This window comes from Pseudorca crassidens, chromosome 10 (assembly GCF_039906515.1).
Source record: "Pseudorca crassidens isolate mPseCra1 chromosome 10, mPseCra1.hap1, whole genome shotgun sequence".
Taxonomy (NCBI): domain Eukaryota; kingdom Metazoa; phylum Chordata; class Mammalia; order Artiodactyla; family Delphinidae; genus Pseudorca; species Pseudorca crassidens.
In genome coordinates, this window is record NC_090305.1 from 84,353,332 (window position 1) to 84,371,335 (window position 18,004).

At 39.3% G+C, this 18,004-nt stretch overlaps 1 protein-coding gene across 2 annotated transcripts; it reads left to right on the forward strand.

The window, feature by feature from the left end:
- The first annotated feature begins 1,297 nt into the window (after positions 1–1,297).
- KBTBD8 (kelch repeat and BTB domain containing 8) lies at positions 1,298–13,245 on the forward strand. 2 transcript variants are annotated; one of them, XM_067755130.1, is made up of 4 exons: positions 1,298–1,420; positions 2,083–2,293; positions 6,156–7,270; positions 9,964–13,245. In XM_067755130.1, the coding sequence occupies exons 1-4, from the start codon at positions 1,405–1,407 to the stop codon at positions 10,425–10,427; spliced, it is 1,806 nt and encodes a 601-aa protein (XP_067611231.1). In that variant the 5' UTR covers positions 1,298–1,404; the 3' UTR covers positions 10,428–13,245. The 2 variants fall into 2 exon arrangements, with proteins under 2 accessions (XP_067611231.1, XP_067611232.1); XM_067755131.1 differs by lacking the exon at positions 2,083–2,293 and having other exon boundaries at positions 1,323–1,420.
- Positions 13,246–18,004: the final 4,759 nt, after the last annotated feature.

Here is an 18,004-nt window from a genome sequence, read left to right on the forward strand (position 1 = left end):
TTTCACCATTCTCTCTGTTTCACAATCACAAATCCCAAGATCCTTCATCAGAAAATTCAGTTGTTTGATCTTTTCAGGGTTAGAAAAGCTATGCTCATTGGCTAACTATATCTCTACTAAAAATTCCTTCCTATTCATTGATAAGACTTCCTTACATTTCAAACATTTAGAAATAGCATTTCCAATGTTAGCTCATTTGTGTCTTACATTTATTTTTAAAATATTAAGTATCTATAATGCGCCAGCCACCCTGTTACATGCTGCAAACACGAGACAAGAAAATCAAAACACGTCAACAGTAAAATTTCTTCTTTCTTTCAAAAGGCTTGCAGCCTATGAGGCAGATAGAATAGGAATTATTATTCACACACTACAGGTGAAGGAGCTAAGTGTCCAAGAATTAAAGGGTCTTATCTAAGGGTCTTATCCACATTAAGAAGTAAAGAGCTAGGGATTCAATAATTGTCCCTGGCTCCAGACTCAGGGCACTTTCCAGTATTTCGTCAAAGGAAATCCCAGTCTACATAGTATCTTAACCACTCCATTTACCAGGAGCAAAAAGGAAAGCGTCTGAATCCCTTTATAATGTTCCTGTACTCTTAAAAGTGGAACAGGTGTTCCCTGGGTGCTCGAGAAAAGCAAGGCATTGAGTGGGAGTTAACGATCCTGAGCAGCCGTTGTAACCAGACCAAGTTTATCTGTGGCAACCGGAGCACTCGGCCAAGGCGATGCTATTTCAATTGGGTGTCACAGGTGATTCATCAGAGATGGCTTGCTTTTTGGCCTCCTGATATTTTTCTTCGGGGTGGGGTGTCAGATTTCCTTCGCATTTTTGGACAACAGCCTTCTTGTCCATTTCCAAATTTTTTTGGTTTCACAGCCCTTACGCGGACCCCCGCTTTCATACCGGAAGCTAGTCATTGGCAGGAGATTTAGGAAACGAAGAACAAGGTGGAAAAAAAAAAAAAAGACCCGGGGGCCTGGAGAGAGGCCTAAAATGGGGAAATTTGCACTTCAAGAGCTTCCCCTACCCCAGCCTCTCAGAATGACAGCTCTCCTCAGCCAGAAGACTACCTCTCCCGGCAGGCACTGCGCGCCCCACAGACACAGGCTGGCGGGCTCCCTGCGCTCCGCCCCCGCCCGGACCAGCCAATAGGAATCCCCAGCTTGGGCCTCCGCCCTACCCAGACCACGCGGGAGCGGGGTCAATAAAACTACATTTCCCGACTCACCTCTGCGCTCCTCGTGGCCAATCGGCGCCCGGAGTTCGGAGATTGGGGGCGGAGCCGGATGCATAGGCCACCCCATTGGCTAGGGGCGGCTTAGAAGAGCCGGAACCCGGGAGAGAGAGAAGCGAAATGACATTTCCTCTTTAAATAGCTGGAGCCCGGGCCCCGTCGAGAAATGGCCGCGTCGGCAGGTGGGTCGTGTGGTGGCTTGGGAGGTGTGGAGGGGAGGTGGGCCGGGGACGAGGCTCAGGCTGCGAGCTGAGGCGGTGGCGATGAGGAGCCGGAGCGAAGGATGGAGAGGTGGACAGGGATGAGGGGAGGGAGGATGAATGGCGCGGAGGGAGGTGGGCGGTCCGGCCGGACAGGGATGGGGAGGCCGGGTACCGGCCGCCGCTCCGACCTGTTCGCAAGGCGGTTGAGGGGGCACTGGCGGCCGCCATCCATTGAGCTTCCCTCGTGAGGCTCCTGCCCTTCGCTCTCAGCTGGGACGTTCTGGCTGTCGGCGGAGTCGCCGCAGACACCTCGCCTGTTCTGCCCGCACGGTCCCTCTGCGAGCACGGGGCTTCGGGCTCGCCGGGCTCCCAGAGGAGCAGGCTGGTGTGTGAACTTGCATCGCAGCTCGCTCTTTCCCAGATCCTACCTCGCGGTCCCACTGGGGGTGTCTGTGTACATATATGCATTTCTGTAGCGGGGAAAAAAACAAGCCAAGCGAAGAAACAAACAACTCCCCGCCCCATCCCACACACACCAAGAAAAAAAAAAAAAAAACCCAAACCAAAAATCAAAAAATAAAACCCGCGACGCCGAAACTGGCTCCGAACTTCTTGTGGTTGTACGATTTTTCTCCTCCTAGATTTAAGTAAGTCTTCCCCAACACCGAATGGGATTCCATCTTCAGACACAGCCAACGATGCCATGGACCCCTTCCATGCTTGCAGTATTCTAAAGCAACTCAAAACAATGTACGATGAAGGACAGCTGACAGACATTGTAGTGGAAGTGGATCACGGGAAAACATTTTCCTGTCATAGAAACGTTCTTGCTGCAATCAGCCCTTACTTCAGGTATGACGATGGTGGAAACCTCTATTGATATCCTCACCAAGTTCCCTTTCTCCCTCAGTGTTGCCCACTTGATTTTTAGACTGAGATGCAAGAATGAGATGAAACCAATGCATTTGTTTCCTGAGAATAAATAACATGCCCTATTTTATTAAGTGCACCCCGCCCCTTTTTTATTTGACAAATTCTTCTAGAATTCAGGTGGTTGGTTTTTAAGTTAGTGAACATGCTTTTGTTTGTATGTTTCAGAAAAATCTAAAATTGCACTGCCCAATATGGCAGCCACTAGCCGCACGTGGCTGTTTAAACTTCAGTTACCTAAAATTAAATTAAATTAAAAATTCACTTCCTCACGTACACTAACCACATTTAAGGTGCTCAGGAGCCACCTGTAGGTAGTGGCGGCCACACTGTACAGCCCAGATACAGAACCTTTCCATTACTGAAAGTTTGATTGGACAGTGCTAATCTGACATTTGTTCCAAAAATTTAGCCAGGATTTCTTTCGTGCACATTAACTCTTTTAGAGTTTAAAACAAATTACCCACTTAATGGATTGTTTTAATGCCCAGGGGATAAGAGCAGTGAAGTGAAAATGAATGAAATACAGTTTCTTTGTGTCTTAGGCCCCAGACTAGTGATTATTTTTTAAGATTTCCGGAAGTTTTTTTTTTTTCTTTTCCGGAAGTTTTTTTTTCTTTTTCGGTACGTGGGCCTCTCACTGCTGTGGCCTCTCCCGCCGCGGAGCACAGGCTCCGGACACGCAGGCCCAGCGGCCATGGTTCACGGGCCCAGCCGCTCCGCGGCACGCGGGATCCTCCCGGACCGGGGCACAAACCCGTGTCCCCTGCATCGGCAGGTGGACTCTCAACCACTGTGCCACCAGGGAAGCCCCGGAAGTATTTTTAAGCTAAGTTTTCATTTTCATTTAGATTCATCTTTATACATCATAAAACTTTGTAAGGTAAAATTTCAAAACTTGGGTCTAAAAAATAATTTCATACTCTAAGATCAGTGATAAAGGCAGTTTCCTGTTTGAGTTTAACTTCTCCTTTTGTTTAAGTGCTCACTTTAAGCCTGTCTGTATTCAAAAATGGTGCATGAAATGATTGTGAAATAATTTTCTCAACCTTTATAGGGCATATAGCAGTGTAGTGTTCCAGACACTGGTTTCTGGTTCCTCTTTCTCAGAATACTGTGTTAAATATAGTCACTTCAGTTTGCTGCTTGTGATGTAACCATTTAGACTTACGTAGGGTAGGTCATTGGACTATTAAGTATTAACCATAATGAGGCAGTGAGCTGGAAAGAAAAAAGAAGAAACTGGTATACACAGAAGGTATGAAGTTGGGCCTCTAATGGAAACTGCTGGTGAGATTCATTTATCTAGGCCATCCATTAGATATGGTTAGGTCATTTATGTGTTTAAATATTTGTCACAATTACTGCTTATCAAGCTCTGGGCAAGGCTCACTCTACATACATTACTTTATGTAATCTTTACAATCCTGTCTCTACCTAGTTGTTATTCCCATTTTACATGTGAAAAAACTGAGGCTCAAGGAGGTTAAGTGACCTGCCTAAATCATCTATCTAACTAGTAAGTGGCAGAGGCTGGGTTTGATTCCAGAGCCAGGCTTCTTAGTCACTGTATGACTTTTAAGGAACAAGGGTGGGTTCTCTTTAAAGTTTAATATACAGAAGTGTTCACTGTATATTAGATTTGAATAGTAAAAAGAAATAAAGTGAAGATGTCTATATCTCACTGTAGTTCTATATTCTGGCTTATATCATTTAACAATCATACTTACTTAAAATTAAGTTTTGAAGACCTGACAAATCACTTGGAAAGAAGTATGCTACAGTAGATTTTCTTAATTTCCAAGCAGTTAAGGAAATGCTTGAAAAACTTTCTAAGCATAAGATATGTGAATTCAAATGAAGATATTTGGCTAGAAGACTTAAGGATTAGGTTCTTCTCTCTTGCTAGAGCTGTTTGTACAGAACTTTCTTGGTACCATTGTTGCTCCTTATGTGAGTTGTAGAAAGTCATACTTAATAGTTTCTAAGTCTTGCATCACTGGTGGAAGAATAGAATAGCTTGAAATCTAGCCTGGCTGTTTCCTGCTCCCAGTGACTTGTCAGAAGTAAAATTCGTATGATTAATAGAAACTTTTTGCTGCTCAGGGTTTTGTGTGGGGAAGTACTCCCACTTCATATCGAGTTTACATCAAGAACCTATTAGAACAGAGGAGAACTTGAGTGTCACGCTGCTCCTGTGTGTGAGACCAGCTTATTCAAGTCAGTAGTAGCTCCCATGATAAAGGGCTATGTGGTAATGTTCTCCTTTGGGAGTTAATCTTTGCCTGATGAAGGGCTTTATTTTTCTTTTTAATTGGGAGCTGTATAACTGAGTTTTTCAGCACCTGAATTGAAAACAAGCTCATACAATGGTACATCTAGTTTCTAGTCATTTAAGAAAAAGAAGTCTGCATGATATTACACTTAAAATTTACATAGTAGAAGTAAAAATAGGACTCAAAGGACGGTTAGCCCAGGCAACAAGCTGGGTCCAGGTAGCCTTGTATACCTCCAATATTCCATATTGCATTTTTGAATTAATTTCATGTTTCTGATGAAAACTTTAAAAGTGACTGGAAATCTTCCCACTCAAGGATATTTTTTTGATAACATCACACTTAAAAATAAAATAGGAGGGGTCTGGATCTGAATAATGGAGTTTATCAGCAGTGTTAGGTCGGTGTCTTCAACAGACATCTATTAAGCATCCTAGGGCACACAGTCCTTTTCTCAAGGGGATTTTAAAAGACCTTTTGATTTTTTTATTTAATTTTAAGAACAGCCTAGAAAGAAACCTTAAAGGAGGGAAAAGAAAGGCAAATGATGTTTATAAACGACTAGGACTTTAAATAAAGAGCCAGGCTTTTGGCTACTTAATGTATTGGCCAAGAAAGTACCATAAATACACAGATAATTTAAAAGAAAAAAAAGAAAAAAAGCTTGGTCTCAAAGACAAAAGTTTGGAATTTTGAAAACCATTATCTTCTCCAAAGAATCAGTTAATTCTTAAACTCTCTTTATAAGTAGGTATTATATTAACCCTACTGTAATCTTTATTTATATACAAATATATATAGGTAAAAATATGGTAACTTTGAGTCAAGCAAAAGTTTTCAAAATATCCAAGGATAAGTGAATTGATGTTCTTTATATTCTCTATAATCATTAAGGAAGCATTCAAAGGATAATTATTTTAAAAGTACATAGAAGTAGATAGAGTAGATAGAAAATATGAACTTCTGAAGGACATCTTGTTTTTCTAAGTTGAAATTTTTAAAGATATGTTTTGAGCACAGGTTGCCTTGTAAATTTCCACTGGGTCATGAGACGTTTTATTAGACAGTCTCTATATGCTAATGTGTCCCACTGACACTCTATGGGTATTCTTAAACTTTCTGACTGACCTGGTGATTGAAGATCTCAAGTCCCTAAGGCATCTTGACCAGAAGCCTCGATTGGGCTCCAAGGGAAATAAGATGTCCTGGAATATTCCATGCCACCTTCTGGTGTGCTTTAATTAGGTATACTCTCCTTTTCTCAGAGTTGGCACAAAGTGGACTGACTGGTCCTGAGAATAGGGTTTTTTAAGATTAGCCAGACCAAATTCTTCTGCTAGATGATCAACTTTTATCCGCTTTCCTGATATTTAGGATATCGGGAAACACATTAGGAAATATTTTACAGTTTCAAAATGTTGTCTTTGTGGTAACTTTATGTTTTTAAAAATTTGCCACAATAATTTTTATTTGTAGCACACATAAATTCACCACTCTTTCCTTCCTAGATCCATGTTCACTAGCGGCCTTACAGAAAGCACTCAAAAAGAAGTTCGAATCGTCGGTGTTGAAGCTGAGTCGATGGATTTAGTGTTGAACTATGCCTATACCTCCAGAGTTGTTCTGACAGAGGCCAATGTTCAAGCCTTGTTCACTGCAGCTAGCATCTTCCAGATTCCCTCCATCCAGGACCAATGTGCTAAGTACATGATCAGTCATTTGGACCCACAGAATTCTATTGGAGTCTTCATCTTTGCTGATCATTATGGTCATCAGGAACTCGGAGATCGATCTAAAGAATACATTCGTAAAAAGTTCCTGTGTGTCACCAAAGAACAAGAGTTTCTTCAGTTGACGAAAGACCAACTGATAAGTATCCTAGACAGTGACGACTTAAACGTAGACCGGGAAGAGCATGTTTATGAGAGCATTGTAAGGTGGTTTGAACATGAACAGAATGAAAGAGAAGTGCACCTTCCAGAAATTTTTGCCAAATGCATACGTTTTCCTCTGATGGAAGACACCTTTATAGAGAAAATTCCACCTCAATTTGCACAGGCTATAGCCAAAAGCTATGTGGAAAAGGGACCATCCAGTACCAATGGCTGTACACAGAGACTTGGAATGACTGCATCGGAAATGATCATATGTTTTGATGCTGCCCACAAACACTCAGGAAAGAAGCAAACAGTGCCTTGTCTAGATATATTCACAGGAAGAGTGTTCAAACTATGCAAACCACCAAATGATCTAAGAGAAGTTGGGATTCTCGTATCACCAGATAATGATATTTACATAGCAGGAGGGTACAGGCCAAGCAGTAGTGAGGTCTCCATCGACCACAAGGCAGAAAATGATTTCTGGATGTATGACCATTCCACTAATAGGTGGCTATCCAAACCGTCCTTGCTTCGAGCCAGAATAGGCTGCAAACTGGTGTATTGCTGTGGTAAGATGTATGCAATCGGAGGGCGAGTTTATGAAGGCGATGGGAGAAACTCACTAAAATCTGTGGAGTGCTACGACAGCAGAGAGAATTGCTGGACGACCGTTTGTGCCATGCCTGTTGCTATGGAGTTTCATAATGCTGTGGAGTACAAAGAGAAGATCTATGTTTTACAGGGTAGGTGCCTAAGTGATTTAGCTCTTCATGAAAGGGTAACAGGTCAAATTGTGGTTCACCCACTCACAGTAAAACATAAGTTGTTTCTGTTCATTGAGGAATGCCTCTGGCTTTCTTATCATAAACTATTTGTTGGACCAGTCTGTTCTTTAAAGGACCAGTAAAGAAAATAAACTTTTCAATCAGAAAAGGCAGGTTCCTAAAATGATCCTGTGTTTTATGTTCTTACTGTGTTTTGACATCATGCGGAATAAGTATTTTTGAAAATATTTTTTCATAAATAATAGTTCAGGATTTGGGAAAAACTCTTTCAGAGCCATTTTTAAGACTTCAAACAAGAAAGCAAGTTTGATACATGACATTTTTGCTCTTCAGTAATATATAATCAAGAAATGTAGCAACTACTTTTCTTATGGAACTTACTGGATTAGTTTAAAAGAGAAAAAAGAACAAAGCATCAACTGCAGTTGTACTATTCAGTTGCCAAAGAATTTTGTATAAGCCTTACGATCGCAAAGGTTATGAAACCTAATTACAAAGAGTTTTCAATTACAGTCTTCAAGATTTTAATTTCACTGCAGTTGATGCTGTCATCCATAACATTGTTTTCAGTTTTTTTCACTGAAAAACTTTGAGATGTCTCCTTTTTCTTACTGTTAACATTATGAGAGGGACGATAATATACTTAGCTTAAAAACTTTTGTTTAAACGATTGAAGACTATTACCCTGGCAAAGATGATGTAGTAGAAGTAGAAAGAGGAACTTAGTAAGAGCAAGTAAGATATTTGATTCAAGGTTCTGACTTGTGCTAATGTTTTCCTTGTGTTTGAATTCTTATCTTAGTTGCTTGAATGCTGAATGCAGTGTTGACAGTACCAACATCCTTATTCTTCTTTTGTGTTTCTTAACTGCTTATATATAAATGTTTTCCTTACACTGACTACTCAAATAAAACAAGGAAAAGGGGGCAACTTCTGTGTAGACAAACGTGATTTTTTAGGTCGTTTCCCATTCTGTTTTTTTTTTTTTTTTTAATATTCTTTGCTCTAATCCTTTATCCAGCTTAAAATTTCCTAGAAATGCCTAAACCCATATGTTTAAACTTCAATGTAAAGTTAATTCTCCAGAGGGAGTAGTACTCTCTAGTGCCTTATTTTAGTTGACTAGAAGCATGGACATGATTTAGGTTTGTTGGTCTTGCCAAAAAATGAAGTACCTGAATGGATGTAAAATCTATCAAGTGTGGTTGAATAGGTTATATCATCCAATATGATGAAGCTCTCTCTTTATATATTTTGGTTTTACTGGCTAACCAGTTAGTTGATAGAGATAGAATTAATTAGATGACTCCCAAAGGGAATGTAAAGGTTGTGTATTAATGTAAATACTAAGGCAAAGTAACAATGAATTAATAGAATTTTAGGGCTGGAATGAACATTGTTTAATCTGAGATCATATTTTATAAAAGAGAAATCTGAGGCACTGAGGGTTTTCTTAATTGCCCACCACTGGTTTTAATTTATTAAGAAGACTTTAGATTTTAAAAATCAACTTTTACAATGTATTATCTTTCCTTTTTATAAGAAATTTTTAGAGAGGTAGTACATGGCAGAAAGTGTTAATTCCTGTCTTTATTAAGAATCCTGTTATATGTTAGTCAATAAGCATACGTAATATGCAGGCAAAAGCTAGGACTTTAACAAGCTCTTTTGTGAAAAATTGAAATTACAGCATCACTTTTATTAAGTAGGCAGTTATATTTGTTGATAAGAGTTAACCTAGTTCAGAACAGTTTTCAAGGGGAAGCTCAATCTAGAAGTAGGTACTTATAATCTAAACAAAGCCACTTTATATAAATAAACTTGACATGAATAGTCAGAAGCTTATGCTCTACTGTCAGTGCCTACTGGAGTATCATTTAATCTGTTCATAAAGGATTCAGATTTTCATATCAAGGATTTTATACAAATGTCATAATTACCAAGCTCTTGTAAATCTTCACTAGTTTAATTCTTTTAGACATTTTTTGTATTGCACTCTGACTCAGCACACCCTTTCATTGTCAAAATAGAATTGAAACTGACTCATAGTCAATTCTCATAAATAATGTGCGTGTTTTCTATCATCTTAAGGTCATGTTTTCTCCTCTTGAGTATTTGTCTTTGCATTACACCAACACTAAAGTAAACACATTAGTGGCCCATAGACACAAATCTGAACAATTCTATGTACCATCTTCTAATTAAATAATTAGCACTTAAATTTATAGTGGCTTACTCATGATTGAAGCTATATACATATTTTCATCTTACTGGTTAACCATTAGTAATAATGTTTTTATTTTAGAGCTGGCTTCAAATAAATTTTCTGAAATACCCAATTGGAGAGAGTAAATGAAACCAAGCTCTTAACTGTTATACTGCCATCAAGCCAAACTAATGCCTCATACTTCCCCATTTTGAACACCCCAATTCACGTTCACTCTAATACTATGTTATGTTGTGCATGGAATGAAGATGTTTTAAGCTACCATAATATTTAATGTATCTATGGAGATTATAAAAGAATGTTTTAGAAAGTAAAATATTTGGAAAATTATACCTTTGGGTCTTCAACATACAACCAAAAAGAGACATGTAAATGTACATATTATTGTTTTTTCTTTTTTTTTTCCCCCTTTTTCTTTCTTTAGGAGAATTTTTCCTCTTCTATGAGCCTCAGAAAGACTACTGGGGTTTCTTAACCCCCATGACTGTGCCTAGAATCCAGGGCTTAGCAGCTGTATACAAGAACTCTATCTACTACATAGCTGGAACCTGTGGAAATCATCAGCGGATGTTTACTGTAGAAGCCTATGATATTGAGCTCAATAAATGGACTCGTAAGAAGGACTTTCCTTGTGATGAGTCCATAAACCCATACCTTAAACTGGTACTTTTCCAGAATAAACTCCATTTATTTGTTCGAGCTACTCAAGTGACCGTTGAAGAACATGTCTTCAGAACCAGCAGAAAAAATTCTCTTTACCAATATGATGACATCACTGACCAATGGATGAAAGTGTATGAGACCCCAGATCGGCTCTGGGACCTTGGCCGGCATTTTGAATGTGCTGTTGCTAAACTCTATCCTCAGTGTCTTCAGAAAGTACTTTAATGAATGGCAGGCCTTAGTGAGCTCACTGGCACCTTGTGCTCGAGGAAACTTGGTCTTTCAATGATACAAGAAGTGCTGTCAGTATTTAAGAAAGCTGAGAGAGTTTATACATGGAGATGGGTGCTCTTAAAGATGAGTGTAGGGAGGGATTTCTTTTCATCCTTGTGATGTTTTCATTTCAGTAAGCAAAAGGTAACAAAGTGCAATTATCAGCATTTTTTTTTTTTCTGGTATAAACGTAATCACATCATTCTAGAATTTTGTGATGAATAGTCACTGAGACACCAGATGAATCGACAACTATGCACTCTTAGAAGAGTGGTTAGGGTATTATGGGTTAGAGACATCCAAAATAGTCTGATGTGACTTTTTATTTTAAATACGGGTAAAAATCTGAGGCAATATCACTAGGACTTTAGCTGTGACCTCTCTACCACAGAGACGCACTAACTGAGATCCTCATTCTGAATATATGTATATCTGTGTACTGTTTTCAAGTGTACTGGATTTAAATGTGTTCTGTCATTAGAGTAGACTGAAGGAAAACCAGATCAGTCTCAGAAAGAGCTTTTAGTTTGATTGTTTTATATTTCCCATGTTGCTTTAAGTTAAGCTAAAGTTTTAAAGTAGCAGTTTTCTGTTGACAATTTTTTCAAGTGCTAACACTGTCTCATTTTTTTAAATCCTGAAAAGGGCTCAAAATCACAGGTGGCTGGTGCTAGTATAAGTTAATTCATGTGTGTCGTTAGGTAGATTTAAATTGTCTGAGCCTATGCTTACCTTTCAAACTGGTATGTTAGTTTCATGGCCATAGTCCTTTACCTGTTGAACTCTTGTGATTTCACAGGGTTCTCTACTAGCATGATGGCAAGGTATGGCCAGTTATTGGTCTAACTGGATTCAATCTTAGAATAGTGAAAAGAATATTATACTCATTTTGCACTAACATGGGCCATTTTGTCGCCTAACCCCCTTTCCTATCCTCTACCTGTCCATTCAGTATCAGTACAATGAAAGGTAACTTATTTCTCTTCTGCACAGAGCGTAATGTGAAGTTTTACTCCTATTTTTAAAATTCTGTTTTCCAGAAACATAAAACCCTTGCAGTAGTCTCATTTAATGGCTTTTACGTTACCTATAACAAATAAAACCTCATTTTTTTTTAATTTTTGCACTTAACAGTTATGAATAATTTTGCATTGAAAACCTTGTTCTAGCTGAAGATTGAGGAGGAAAAGAGTGAGTGAATAGAACAATAGCATTATAGGTACTAAACAGTTTTTCATATTTGATGAATTTCTAACAGTTAGCTAGAAATATTAACAGAGGACAAATCAACTCATGTGTTATACATAAGGCAGTTATTTGGATCAGTAACTTATTTTTTACTCTGCCTGGAATAATTAATAAAGGATATAAGTATAGCCCAGAGTCTGTCCTTAACTGGAACATTTTGATTCTGTTAAAACAAACTGGCATGGTTTGTATTAAAAACTCTTGCACAAATGGTAATGTGATACTGTGAAACAAATTTAAAACATTGCCTCTTTGCATCACATACCTCGTTTTTCAGAAACTTTCCAAACTGCTTGTCATAGCCCTCTACAAGTAGGGAACGTTTCCTGAAGCCGAATTTAAAGTGGACAGCATTTAGAGAATTCACATTTTAAAATCTAGTCTTGGGAAGCTGGATACGTGCTGTCTTCTTGCTGGCCTTGGTAGTGTGTCTATAATCTCCTTATCGACTTTGTCAACTAATCACCTATGTTTTTTCTCCGCATTTTTTCTTTGTCTTCCTGCTGGTTTGGGGCTATTTCTGTGAGCATTTTGAAGCATCTTTACTGTGCTGCATTGCAAAGGGAGGAAAAAAACAAAGCTAAGTTTTACAAGAGATGTTCATGTAATTTATTTTTGAAAGCTTTGTTGCATATCTAAGACTTCCTGCCGCTTTTTGACAATCTCCTGTATTTATTTAGAAGAACGTGTTACTTGAAACCATGACATTAGAATATTGAGTTAATTTACAATGTGCCCGTGTGATGCATAGGAGTACAGCGTACTGTGGTTAATTCTGCAGTCGATTTATTCTATTGATCTGCGCAACAGTTGATCCTTTTGCTATATTGAGGGTGTGGTCTAAGTACAGCGTGTCAAAGCCAAGGTTTAGAATTTGCTACGGAAGTAGAATGTATATTGAATTTTGTATGGAGAACTATTTGTTTAAATTATACAGCTGGGATATTTTGCCACTTTTCAAATGATTTCAGAAGAGGTCCTAGAAAACTAAGATTAGTAATATGCGTGGATCTTTGTTTAGCTATTTAAGGTACATTTGCATAGTACGATGAGAATATAAGTAGAAGGCCCAGTGGGTACTACAGAATTAAAATATGGGGTGACAGATGCCAGTCCCACTTGACCCTTGTTTTTGCATTTGAAGAAAGTATGTAGCACTTTCCTATATAGTTTTTACACACTGAAAACTGGACGTGGTATAACTATGTTATAGGAAAGTAGAAATTGTATTCTTTATTTTCCATCTTTGTTTTCTGTTATCCTACAAAGTTGATGCTTAAGCATCAAGCTGGTTTCATTGGTGCATGAGAAAAAGTGGACGTGACCTGCAAGGAATCAGATTCCCTACGTGAAGCAGTTTAAAATGGCATTAAATGTTCAGTGCTCAGGTATGTAGTAAGTACTGTAGTCCTTTGGGGGCAAACGTGTAGATATTTTTAAACATTTTGCCATAATTGCACAAGTTTTTGCATTTTTATCTGATGGCATTGTTTCTTATAATAAAACCTTTTCTGACTGAAAACTTCCATTGTCGTAAATTGACCTCTGACTAGTGAGTTTTGCAGAATTAAAACTGGGTGAAAATCATGAAATACCTTATATCAGGAATAGAAGGAGAAGATTTTATTCTATCAAATGCCCGATCTGCGGTACAAAATGAACTAGTTAAGGTCACCTTATATAATGCTCTTGAGATTCTAAAGCAAGCTCACTCGTATCGGTAGCTCCTTTGTTAAGTTGGTTCTGCCCACAAGTCTTCGTATCCTACTCCTCTCTCTCACAATTCATGTCTAATCCATCAGAAAATCCTGTTGCCTCTTCCTTCAAAATACACCTAGACTCTGACCACATACCACTTGCACCGCTATCACCCTAGTCTAAACTAGCCTACTCTGTCTGCCTTAATGCTGTGCCACTGAACTGGTCTCCTTTCAGTCACTTTTGACCCCTTGGAATCTGTTCTGTCCTCCACACAGTAGCCAGAGTGATCCTATTAAAACGTAAGTCAGGTTACATTCTTCTGCTCAGATCCCTCCAGGAAACGGCTTCCCGTTTCCTTTCATATGAGAGCCCTACCCCTTCCTTCCACCATCAATCTAAATCACACTGCTCGGACCGCACTGCCATTCCACCCGCTCACTCCATTCCAGCCACACTGACTGCTGTTCCTCAGACACACCAAGCCCCTCCGACATCAGGGCCTTTGCTCTTGCCATGTCTTTTGCCAAGGAAGCCCTGACTACTCATTTATTTTATTTAAGTTTCTATTTTTTAAAACTCCAGAGAGGCCTTCCCTGACCACCTCATGTAAGATAGAATGCCTTCCAACTCCACCCCCACCAGTACCACCCATCTTTTCCTGATTTATTTTTCATCTATCTCCCCCATTGAAATGTAAGTTCCATGAAGGCAAAGGATTTATTTTATTTCTTGTTCCCCTCAGCTCAGTGCCTCGGACATCCTAGGCATTCAATGTTTGTAAAAACTGAATTTTCATTTAAGTCTTAGAGCACCCCGAGAAGTGGTCGAACCAGTGCTATTGCCTCTATTTTATTAGATGAGAAACACAAAGACCAAGTGAATCGCTGAAGGTCATCTAACTAATGGGGGGCTCACCCGGGATTAGAACCAAGCTTTCCACTTTGACCTCAACCTAGTTTCTATGTGCTACGTTAGTTCTAAACAAAACTGATACAAAGGCAGATGCTCTGTATTTTGTGTTTAATGGTTGCCTTTTCTGAGTCCCACCTTTTTCCCAACACTAATATTTATAGTATCTACTATAATTTGTAACCGATTGATTCTCAACAAGGGAGTAGACGAGGTAGGAAAATACCTTCAGTTATTCATCCTGCATCCCCATCATTATATCATTATGCTAATATACCACTGTTCTGAGTTCTGTCCCTCAAACAAGTTGAAGAAAAAAAGAAAAGGCTTGAGAAATACTGATTTAGAGTACTGTTGTTTTGGTTCTGTGAAGTTAAAATGACTTGTCATTCTAAAATCTTGGCTGTATGACTGGTTTTTTTTAAAAAATTATTTGCAAAAACAGAAATTACAAATAAGTGGTCTGGGATCTCTAACTCATCAGAAGAATGCTGTAAATGACACCTGCTAGTTTTTTGAAGTGAAATTTGGAATTTTATATAATGGATTTGAGTAGGGAAAAAAGTATTTTCCCTCATTTAATGTGTCGAGGGTACACTAAAGGTTCTTAATTTGGACCTTTGGTAGACAGAACTTAAATGGCTCTCAATAGTTAACATGAAGAGGTAGCGTTAACTACTACCAGTTCTAGTAAATATCAAGTGCATGTGTCCATCATTCTTATTCTCCACACTTCATTTTGATGACCTACATCTCTTTGGTAGAAGATCCCAGAACCTAGAAAGTTGGGCATCTGGTTCATGGGTCTGCTGATTTTTCCTTCCTTTTTTGGTAACCTGCTTTAGCCTGGTTTACTTGTGTGGGTTCATAAGGAAGCTATTCTACACGTTTGAACAGAGGAATCAATATGGCTGCCATCCTAGAGAAAGGAAAAAGTGAAGACATTCCAGTCATCAAGTATATATGTGGAGGTTTAAATCGCTAAGCCACAAGGCAAAATTTTAATTTATGAAAGTGTAAAGTATTTTATGCATGCTGACGGAGACACAGTTCAGTATGACTTAGGTAACCACAGACACAAGATTCTACTTTTCAATCATGTATTTTAAATCACTAAAATGATAGAAAATATGTAATAAGCTTCCTATTAGCTACCACCTCTATTATTTAAACTCACTTGCTCAAGAATCCTGCAGTTAGGTTTTTTGGATTTCACTGAGATGCCAATCCACTGACCCCATGACTTTTTCCACTATCCATCAGCCCCTACTGGGGACTTTTCTGAAATTACCCATCTTAAATTCCATGATCCACTCAAAATAATGTCATTTTACATTTCTTCAGTTCCCTATCTTTACTACTGCCACACTTGCCTGAAAACACCCCAACCCTGAAAATCCCAGCTATGAGCCACCTCTGTGTCTGGCCCTGAGTGGAGGAATACTGCTGGAGAAATTCCATGGTCAAGCTGACTCTCTTTGACATGATGTACCTCCCATGGGTTCTCAACATAATGGAGCAGTTTTTACCTTTTCTCAAACTGCCACATATATCTTTTATCCCTCTTGGTTCTTAGTTCTCTACTTTTCTTCATGATGTATCAAGAAGATAGCAGCCATTGCACAGGTGCTCCCTTTTCCTCCCACCATCTACCTGAATCTTCTCTGCTCTTCCTCTTAAAATATGTGGAAGAAGTGTGCTGTTTCTACCTGTGGTTGCTTTGTGCTCCAGGTCCTTTACCATTCCCTCTCCCGAGTCATCCAACATTCCCTCTCAGATCATTCTAATAAAACAAAAAATGTAATTTTCTCCCACTCAGCAAAACAGCAAAACCAAACCAAACAATAACAAATTGTCCTTTGGTCCAGCACCTCCCTCCACTTAGTGCCCCTTCTCTTGGCCTCCATGAAAACCAAACTTTTGTAATCGGTTGTTTCTACAAACTGTTTCTATTTCCCAGCTTTCATTCACTCTTCAACCACTCCAGTCACTACATTCTCCTCATAACCAAAACTGCTGTTGTCAAGGTCTCCAACAACACTAAGCTCTAAATTCATTCTTCACATTTCTGTCCTTATCTTCGTTGACATCACAGACATGTTTGGCACAGTTGACCACTATATCTTTTCTGAAGCCCTTTCCTCACTGGGCTCCTGGGATACCATGCTCCGAAAATTCCCTTGTTACTGGCCTCTCCTTACTAACCTGCCTTTACTGGCTCCTTCTCTCCCTGGGTCCTCTTCTGTCATCTCTTCTCATTTGACCTCACCTATTTCTTTGGCATTGAATGTCATTTGCATACTGATGACTTTCAAATTTATATTTTCAAACCATCTCTCTACTCTTGGCTCCAGGCTCCCATCCGACTGCCTACTAGATAGCTCCTGTTGACTTGGTGGTGACATCTCAAACTTAAAATCTTTAAATCCTCCTTTTCCATCATCCCCCGAAAGCTCCACCTGCAAAATGTAATTTATATCTGTCCACTTCTCTCCTTTTCCACTCCCCCACCTATGCTGAAGCCAAGCTTCTACTGCCTGGACTGCTATAGCAGCAGCATAACTGTTCTGCCTATTTCAACTTGTGTCCGCATTCTCAGTAATCCATTCCCAGTACAATAGCCAGAGTGATCTTACAACAAATGGTATTGTGTTATTGCCAGGGGTAGAATGCAGCAATTGCTTATCCTCTGGCGCTACGTAAATGGCCCCTTGCCTACCTCTCCAACCTTATCCAGTGCCACTTTGCCTGTTGCTACCTATTCTTTAGATACACTGGCTATATCTAAAGACCTTGTGGGTGTTCCTCTCATACACACTTGGAAGTCCTTGCTTCCATGTGTATTGACCTTTATGGCTTCCAGTTGCCATACAGGTATTCCAGTTACAGGTAGTTACCCCTGAGGAACAGCTTACAGCCAGTTCCTGATGGGAGCTGGTTGATAAAGACCCCAACTTCTTCCCACAGGTGGGATAAGCAAGGCATATTCTACACTGTCTCCTAGAGTTCCCCTAAGTGGATGAGCCCTAGTTGCCCATTATATCTGCTTGATAACCACATCTTCCCTAATTCACTTTCCTACTCTCCAACCAATGCTCCTTGGGACCACCTTCCCTCCCCCTAATGAACTACTTGCATGCAAATCCTTGTTCTTGCACTCAAATCCTTGCTCATAACTGGTTTCTGCAAAAACTCAACCTAAGACACTGGCCATTTTTTCAATTCCTCAAGGCTCCTATATGATGAGATTTGCTCATGCTGTTTCCTATACCTGGAAACATGGCCTCTCCTTCACCTCTGCTCTTTGCATGACCACTTCCTTCTTATCTTTCAGGTCTCAAAGAGATCTTCCTAACTAAATCCTATTGCAGTATTTAAACTTTTGTTTAAACAATCCTAGCTAAAGTAAATGCCCCTGTCATGCTAGATCTTACTACCCAAAGTGGTTTTTTTCCCCACAACTTTTGGTGTCTCCCCACTAAACAGAAAGCTCTGTGAAGGCAGAGCCCAGGCCTATTTCCCATCCAATGTTTGCCCGTACCTGGAAAAGTGTCTCGCATATAATTTTTTTAAATAAACTTTTTATTTCAAAATAATTTGTTTCCAGAAAAATTGAGAAGATAGAACAGAGAGTTCTCATATATCCCACACCTAGTTTCCCTTATTATTAA